The 9,306-nt window shown below is 33.7% G+C and overlaps 1 protein-coding gene across 1 annotated transcript; it reads right to left on the reverse strand.

The window, feature by feature from the left end:
* Window positions 1–4,595: 4,595 nt before the first annotated feature.
* On the reverse strand, window positions 4,596–8,892 carry LOC111006731 (P-loop containing nucleoside triphosphate hydrolases superfamily protein). Its single transcript, XM_022278813.2, has 6 exons — window positions 8,658–8,892; window positions 7,158–7,876; window positions 6,795–6,894; window positions 6,167–6,421; window positions 5,595–5,767; window positions 4,596–5,119 (listed from the first exon to the last, which is right to left on the reverse strand). The coding sequence occupies exons 1-6, from the start codon at window positions 8,817–8,819 to the stop codon at window positions 4,816–4,818; spliced, it is 1,713 nt and encodes a 570-aa protein (XP_022134505.1). The 5' UTR covers window positions 8,820–8,892; the 3' UTR covers window positions 4,596–4,815.
* Between the last annotated feature and the right edge of the window lie 414 nt (window positions 8,893–9,306).

Below are 9,306 nucleotides of genomic sequence, written 5' to 3' on the forward strand. Positions count from 1 at the left end.
AATAAATGAAAATATACTTTCTCACTGTTTCATAATGTTTACTAGAATTTGGAGTATCTTTTTCTAATAATAACACGAAAAATGTGGGGCGAAAATTTAAGGATTATGACGAAAGATTACTAATGCTTTACCCCTTAAGCAATGTGTTATACGTGAAATGTACTAAGTTTACTTGAAATGAGGCCAAAAAAGTGACATAAATCAGATTGTTTAGGTATATCTTCACAATCCTATTCTTTGTTACGTACACTCAACTAAACTTATTTTCTCACTTAGGTATTAGAGTATGTTGGGCTGAGCTTAGCACTGGTGTCTGGTAGTGCAGATCTCTTATGTGTGCAGATGTTTGTTCGTATGGTATCTCAAATCCAAATCTTAACCCAACAGTACAATTTGAAGACTATTTGTTAAGTTTGAGCATAACAAAGAATAGGGTCGTGAAGATATACTACACCGATGCACATATCTCTTGCGTGGAAAAGTGTTCGTTGAAGCCTCCAGCATTGCATCTCGAGTTTAAATCACACATCAACGCTCTACAATATTGGGAAAACGTGTTGAATTGTATATATATATATTATAAATAGCAATTTAGCAACAAACATTATTTTACATGCCAAAGTTGTGAGCTTTTGGAATCAAGAAAGTCTAGACAGATAATATAACATATTCCATGTTTATTTTTAAAGTAATTAAAGAAAATGATGCAGATGGGATGATTGGAAAAATTATCTTTTATTAATCATGATAGTATTACTATAGCGGTCAAATCGTTGTAAGGAAATCTCGTTAACGAAATGGCTATAGATATCAAAAGAGAGTAAGAGAGAAAAATGGGATGTATATATTTTTTTTATTCCAACTTTTTGATCTTTAGAAAGATAAGTAATCACGTCGATCATGTATATTATCTCTAATACGTACTGTATCTAAAAGCTAAATATCACTTCATGCATCAAGATTATGAACATATTGTGAAACGACGGATATGATATAAAAATCTCTTGCATCTATTATTTGTAACTCCCGAAAGAAACCATCCAATAAAAAAGAAAGATTCAAAAACAACAAATTTGTTCACTGTCATTAGCTACAAAGTCATTCAACAAAAGATAAATAAAATGTTAAAATATTATTTAAGTCCTTTTCAAAATATTTATTTTAGTCTACTTCCAAAATATTTTGATTCCCATACTTTTAAAAAAGGACCATTTTGACCCTTTAATTTTATTTTTAATCTCATTTTTTTTATATCACAATTGCAACACGACAATACATTCAATATATTTTTTGAAATGTATTCGTAACTTTATATTAAAGAGTTTCCGTTAGGTGTGAAATTTGTATTAAAATTTTATAAATACGGACCAAAATGATCACTTTTTAAAAGCAGGTAAACCAAAACGAATATTTTGAAAATATAAAAACTAAAATAAGTCAAAGTTAAAAATATAGGGACCAAAATAAACCAAAGTACAAAATAAGATTTTAACCCAAATAAAAATTCTTTACTGAAAATAAAGCTTATTGGATGATTTTCAATCATAAATTCACTTGAACGTCCAATTAGAACCTCAGCATTTTGGCATATCAAAATCAAGCAAAGTTTTTTTTTTTCTTGTATGTGAAATGTGAATGATTAAAGAATTTCACCTTCTTCAGATCCAGAAGAAAATGCATGATTCCTAACACATTACATTATTGGCAGTCAGTCAATGATTTCATAATTCCACCCTCCTTCCAACAATAACTGGAAAATCAAGTAATCTGTCCCTGTTTTGAATGAACAAAAAAAAAAAAAAATTGAAATTTATATGATTTTCCATTTTTCTTTTCTTTTTCTGGTTACCTGGAAAATCTCAAAAGTAGGTAAGGATATAAGACCATTACCAGCTGAGGTTTAGATCCATGGAAGCAAATCTGAAAATGTCTCAAAATGCATATAATTGAAAAGGACACAATTTATCTCTTTCTTACAGCTCTTGGAAACAATTTTGTTTGATAACAATTCTTCCCTTTTCCATTCAGTTAAAAAACACATTTGGTCCATGTACTTTCGTTGAAGCAACAATTTAGTGCATGTACTTTTAAATTGGTAACACTTTAGTCTCTGAACTTTAGTAGATAGCAGTTTAGTCCCTATAGTTTAAAATTTGTAACAATTTAGTCCCTACTGTGAAAAATCCCATCAAAATTAAGTGTCGTTTTTTATCAATTCAATCTTTGTAATTCATAAACACATATATAAGAAACCTTATTAAGTCTGGACAAAAATTTTCAACATGGTCTAAAATATTACATACTAAAATTCGACTAAATTTCTACCGGTTACCAGTATAGAAATCCAGTAACTAAATTGTTATAAACTAAAGTTTATGGATCAAACGTATTTTTTAACTTTCCATTTCTACTGTTTTTTCTGAACTTGACTAACCAAAAAAAAAAAAAATATATATATATATATATATATATCTAGTCTTCAATATCAATGAACAAATGTTTAGCTTAAAAGAAATTAAATACTCTCAAAGGTTACCTCATTGAAAAGTTTCTCCTTGGTCCATCTGATAAAAGTGCTTATGACTCTGCTTAAACAAGGAGTCAGTAAAAATTGCAGGGAAATTAAGCTTGTAGACAGCAGCAGTTGCCAAGTAATTATCTCAAATTTGCAAGCAGCCTGCAACACTGAAAATTTTCTCTCTCTAACTCTAGTTCTCACTCTAGATTTCCCTGCCATATTGAAGACTCTAGGCTGCAGAATGGACAACTCAACTCAACTATATGATCAGAAACAACTATCAAGAGTGAAAAATAAGAACATGCATTAATCTGTAAGCAACAGCATCTCCCAGACTACATGAACATTGTTCCACTTCCTATGTAATTTACCTAATTCTAATGAAGTGAGACTTCATGAGGTGTCCAATGAAACATCTAGCCAAAAAAGAGAGCTATTATTCCATCAAAATCATCCATCTAGAGAAACAAATCATTATGAACCAAAAATTCGAAAATATAAACCCAGATCATCTGTTTCTTTTTATTTGACATCCCTGAGTGTTGGAGCTAGTATTCTCACGAGCCAACCACTTGATTAAGCTACAATTAATTAACAAAGAAACTCATAGGATATCAAATCCTAGGGAAGTGGTCGTCATGGTTTGAACTCATTCTTTCTAAGCCTTTTACTATTTTACTTATTGATCACTGGGTCATCACATGTATATTGGCATTATGCGAAAAACTACCAAAGGAAACAAATGGAAAAAGTAACTGCGGTACAGTGTTCATAATCATATGTAGGTATTATATGAAAAAACTATCAAGGAAACGAATGAAAAAAGATTTTGTGCAAAGTTTCTTATATTAGAGATCTGTGGCCACTGTAACACAAGGCTTATACAGAGAACAAGTTTTGGGCAATCTTGAGAGCTATATTATTCAATCAGAATCATCCATCTCAAATCAAGCAATTATGAACTGTGAAATTCAGAAAACAAATATAGATTATCTACAGTATATATGGCGGGAAACAAGTCAAGGAAGCTAATGAAATCAATGAAAAAGACAGCAAGTTTCTTATATCAGAGATTTGCAGGGTGAGTCATGTGTGTGTGGGGGTTTGGTCAACCTTGGGAGTCAAGTTTACCGGAAGTGTTAGATGAAGAGGTGGAGTGTCCAGCTCAAAGCTAATTGTGAAGTAAGAAAGGAACTTCAAAGAGACTAAAGAAGCTATCTTGAATCACAAGCTTTAAAAGCAGCATCTCAACAAATTCATAATTTAAAGAGAGAGAGAGAGAGGAAAAGGGATTTGAGTGGATGGGAAATCATTTTTGATGTCTCTAGGCTTTTAGGCTGTGGACATCTGTGAGTTTCTCACCAACCACAGTGCTTCAGGACATACCGCACAAATATGGCTAATTTAAGATTACAGAAACATGAGTATAAACAATATAGTTGCCTATTATCTGATATAAAAATTAAAAAAACAAATACTAACAACTTAATTTCAAACTGACTATTTATGTTCCTCTAAACTTTTTTTCCCATCATTGTCTATTAAATAATTAAAAAGCCGGGTTATCTTTATTAAAAAAAATGTTAAGATTGGAGAGATGCTCTAGAATAATCAGCATAAAGTATTTTGTTGATTATTTTATATATATATATATATATATATATATATATATATGTAAAATCAATTGCATTGCTTGTGTATCTGTGTCTGTGTGCAAAGGATATTATATTTTTATCACCTAAATTATAACTTAATTTAAATTGAGCTTTAGAGATTTGATTAAAAAAAACTAATCTATATTCTATAAAGAATTGTTTTTTACAAATTAAATCTTTTATACTTCTTCCTTATAATAAATCATAGAAGGGGGCTGAAGCAAACTAAGTGAATGCATGTCTAAAATATGACTTCAAATACAATCAAATTATTATTATTTATAAAAATAAAATAAAAAGGTTCGTCCACTAATTCCACATAATCTGGATTCCAATTCTTCTCAAGATTACAGGCTTTTGCAGCACACAGAGAGTAATAAAAATCAATAAATTCACTTATGCATAACATCTCAACAAATGGATTGAATTGAAAAGAAGTTACTATTCTTTCAATAGCTTTGTGTTCACAAGCTTCCTATTCGTCATTAGACTGAATGAAGAATATTCGTAGCTAAGAAATAGATAAGGTGTAGAATTATCTGATGAAAAAGTAGAAACTAACCATTAGAAAATATTCAATGGTCAAAATTTTTTTATACAGACATGATGATGACAATCAGGAGGACAAGAGGTAATTAATGTTCAGGATTCAGATGTGCCTTGTGTGAGGCATAAGTATCTTACAGTTTCAGGGACAGCCTGCCCACATTGTTCAAGGATTTCAACTAATGAACCAGCAACCGATGCTTCTTCCTTGGTAATGAAGCTGTGCAACACACCATTAACAGAGTGCCGGGCCATTCCTGTTAGAATCTGAACGTACTTGTCTATTGGTGGAAAAGCATCGAGTATGAATATGGTCTCATAATTTCCGAGATCTATGGTATTAATTTGCTCTATGTCAATCTTGGCAACTACGGGCCTCAACCTGCTGTCTACCTCCAAACTGAACAAATGTGAAGAGTAAAAACGGATTTGATTTAGTAGATTGCAAATATGGTTCATGGGAAGCTCGTGTAGTGATAACAATACTAATGAGGAAATTTTTTGACAAAATATAATTGGAGGAAGAAACACATGCCAATCCTTTAAGTTCTAGGATGGAGGGCTAATAATAATTACAAGTTTCAAAGACACTCGGACATTTTTCTGGCACCCTCAGTTCTATTCCAATATTTACCAGATGAAATTCACATGCACCCTAACTTCTACAGAAAACCCATCAAAGCCTCAGAATTCCAGTAGGGAGACAAGGAATGAACTACCAATCAAGAAAGGGTACGTTGGTAAATAACTTAAATGCAGTGCCGCAGAAAATTTTCAAGAAAAATGATAAATGCACACGTGTTGGTTGTCAAACAAGGCCCAGACACAAAAACTTTACAATATCATAAACAAGCTACAGGCATGTGCATGCTTACTTGTTCTTAAATTCTGAGACACCAAATAATGCTCCAGCTAAGATATCATGGCCCTTGGATTTCAGAGCAGTGGCTAATTCGTGAACATTACACTCTTTCCCAAGAATAAAGAGCACCTTCAGTAGCTGTGGACGGTGCTGACTGCCATTGGCTTGATCCAGAGCTTTGATGACCTTCAAAGATCATTAATGATGACAATTAATAAAGTTCCATTGTAGTGTAAGAGAGTAAAATGAAAAGTCGATGATAATAGGAGAAGCTTCTTTTCTTAGTATTGGAATTGCTGCAAACTATGACTTTAGAAATAAGAATTACCAACTCAAAAGTGAAAACTCAAAAGTGATTGACCAAAATCAGAATATAGGGTCACGTCCACTATCAAAAGTTTCCTAGAAGCTTGGATAAGACATCTATCCATTTACATCATAACTTCGAAGTAACTGCTACTTCAAGGTTAGAGAAGTTAGGCTCACAATAACAACATCCAACTCATCATAAGGTTTTTTCCTTTCAGAAAAAGTATTGGAAGACTGAACAGAGATTTCCCGGTTACTAAAGTATGTAAAGTTTACCTTCGATCGTTTTTCCTCTTCAGAAGTATAGAAGTTTATCGACTGGATAGTGCAGGCACTTTGACTGGCAACAGAAGCATCAAGAGACAGTCGACGAATCGGGCCCCAGAGGAGGTCTTGCAGAACTGGAACATAGGCACAGCTGAAGCTATCACTGAAAACAATTGTATGCAGATTGCTCGATATAGACTTCCTGATGGATTGTGTCTTATTAAGATAACCACCTCTTGAAAGAGATTCCAGTCCATCAACAACCTAATACAATGTCAAGGAGGAGGAGGAGGAAAAGGAGAAAAAAAAAACCAATAGATTATAAATCTTAAAACAGAATGTCATAATACTGGCAATTGGCATTTAGTGAATACTGTATAATTCTAAAGTAAAAACGAGTCACTCGTTCATCTTCAGAGACCTGATTTGGAAAAAGATTTTTTTCTTTAGTTAGACATTGAAATGGAAGAATATAATTGTCATTACGTTGTAGGAGAGATATCCATAAAGCCTGAGAAGTGAATAACCAGATACGAAGTCTTATACAGTAAATAAGCACTTAAAGTCATCACAAGGAACAGTGGATAATAAAATACAAACTAATATGTCAAATAATAAACAAAGATCATCAAATTACCAGCAACGATACACCAGAAATATCAATAGCCTTCACTGCAACGAGCTCCAAGAGTCTCTCAGGTGTGGACACGAGAAATTCAGGTTCACAGCTCTTCAAACTATGGAAGAGGGATAATATCCAATTAGATATCAAATTATTAATAATAATAATTATAATTAAAAAAAAAACAGATAGAGTGCAGTTCACAGCGCTAAATATATATACATGTCAAGTAATCACTGCCAGATCCATTGTATGTGCACCAGCAGGTACCAGAAGAAAGATAAACAAAGAATTCATTAATCATACTCTAAAATCTTTACGAGCTCAAGCACAAACAAAAATCTGTTGCTATGTATCATGATACATAGGCAAGCTTACCCTTGAATTTGGTGATCTAGGGATGCCCCAGGATGTATGCTCACGGTATGTACTCCAAGAGCCTTCAATGGCTTGCACATGGAGCGAACTTGAGTAGCTTTCTCTTGGGTCGGAACAAGATATAAAAGATAAGGGCTACTAAAAGATAAGCCTTCTTTCTCTTTCCTAGCAATACTGTCAGCAGCCGAAGAAACCACCCATGCAATTTGCTCATCTGTAGAAGACAACCCACTGGTGTCCAGAATATCCTTCCCAGAAGAATAACATTTCCAGAATTCAATTCCCCAAGTATCAGCAAACAGAGGCTTTCCATTTCTGTTGATGGAATCATGATGTAGTGCATTCTCTATTGCATTTAAGCAGAGTATAAGAAACTTTGAGGGTGAAATACAACTTTCAGAATCTTCTCTTTGATTCTGAAAGCTCTGTACCCCACCTTTCACATTTGCATGAACTTTTGTTCTTTCAGGATCTGTCTTGCTTCTTTTAGCTATGTGGCCATTACTGAGGGTATCTCCAGACCCTTCTTTTGAAGGCTTACTTTTCTCACGGCCAACCTCTCGAACGGTTCCATTAGGTGATGAAGTACTCTTATCCTTTGAAAATGCTCTCTTGGAACCTTTTGAAGGCGTGGTCTTAGTTTCCCTCTTATTCAAATCTTTCTTGCCATTCCTGTCGTTGTATGGATCGTCAGGAGTAGGAAGGCTAAAGCACATTCCCTGTAATATAACAAATTTGAACTCCATATATGTACAACCACTAAGATTAACATAAATATCAAGTACACCCACGGGGAAAATAAATAGCAGGAAGTGTAAAATAATCAATCAACCGATACTACACTACTGACAAGAAAGGTAACACTTCGTCGGCTTCAGCTAACCAAAGCTCGTTTGGTAACGTTCTCGTTTCTAATTTTATTGAAAAATCTAAGCATTTAACAATTACTCATATTACTTGTTTCTCATAAACATTCTCAAGATTATGCAGAAATTTTGGAAACGACAAAAACAACTTTTTTTGTTTCTTCTTCCTCTTTCCAATTTATTCCAACACAATAAAGATCTTGTTTCATAATTCTTGACTCTGTACGGGGATTGGGAGCCATACAAATCTATTTTTCTTTATTAAAAAATAAGAAAATATTACCAAACCGTCCCTCGATGTGCCGAAAGTCAGCATTTTTCAGCAGCAAACTGCGTTTACGAGTTACAGTTTAAGTGTGATCTAATTAAAACAAAACAAGCTCGTAAATCATCTTTCCTAACAAGCTTTTGAACACTGTGCTGCCAATTGAACGACACTGATTTACAAGTTATGGAATCCCTGAAGTAAGATTAACTTCGCCTACCAAGTTACCAATAAGAAATCCAAACTGAATGATCCTCTTTTTATGAGTATTGACCCTCAAACAAAGGCCGCTACTCTAAAGCATATAATAGCTTCACAAATCCAAAAATATGATGGAACAAAATAAGAATGAACACGTCGGGAAGTTACCTGGCATTGTCTGCGTTTGCCGGACTTGCGGCGCTTCTTGGCGGCGATTATGGCAGCAACGCGCGCAGAAACCGACGAAGAAGAGGCACCGTCCTTGCTTCTGAGCTTCTTCCGGGCAGCTTTGTTCCTCTTCCGCATCGCCACATCGTCACCCTTCGCCATTGAAACTTAGAAGACGAAGGTTGCTGTGGAGCTGCTGCGACTTGCGAGAGTAGAGGCGCCCTCTATTCGCAATGCCACCATTTTGTGTAAAGTGGTCATTTCCTCGGTGAGGTGGGGCTACGTTGGTAATTTCCTTCATATTTTTAATAAATATGTTCCTTAGTAATTTTTTACCGGAAATTAATGGGAAAAAAACCCATAAACGTAGGTGATTTTTTTTTTAATGATCAATGCATTGTGTCGATTTGAATTCGATTCAATAAAATGATTTAGATGTTGTAATCGTTGAGTTGTGTTTTTTTCAAAATAATAATAATAATAAATAACCTTTAAATTATGTTTATTTTGGCATACCAATTATTACCTCATTGAAAAAACCCCTTAAAAATTCGTGACATATTCCTCCTCCTTTTTTTTTAATAAACTATAACCATATTAGTTGTCTGTCTGAAAAAAAAAAAAAAAAAAAGCCATATTAGTTGCAATG

This window comes from Momordica charantia (genome assembly GCF_013281855.1).
Source record: "Momordica charantia cultivar OHB3-1 chromosome 4 unlocalized genomic scaffold, Mcharantia_2.0 BLBB01000004.1, whole genome shotgun sequence".
Taxonomy (NCBI): Eukaryota; Viridiplantae; Streptophyta; class Magnoliopsida; order Cucurbitales; family Cucurbitaceae; genus Momordica; species Momordica charantia.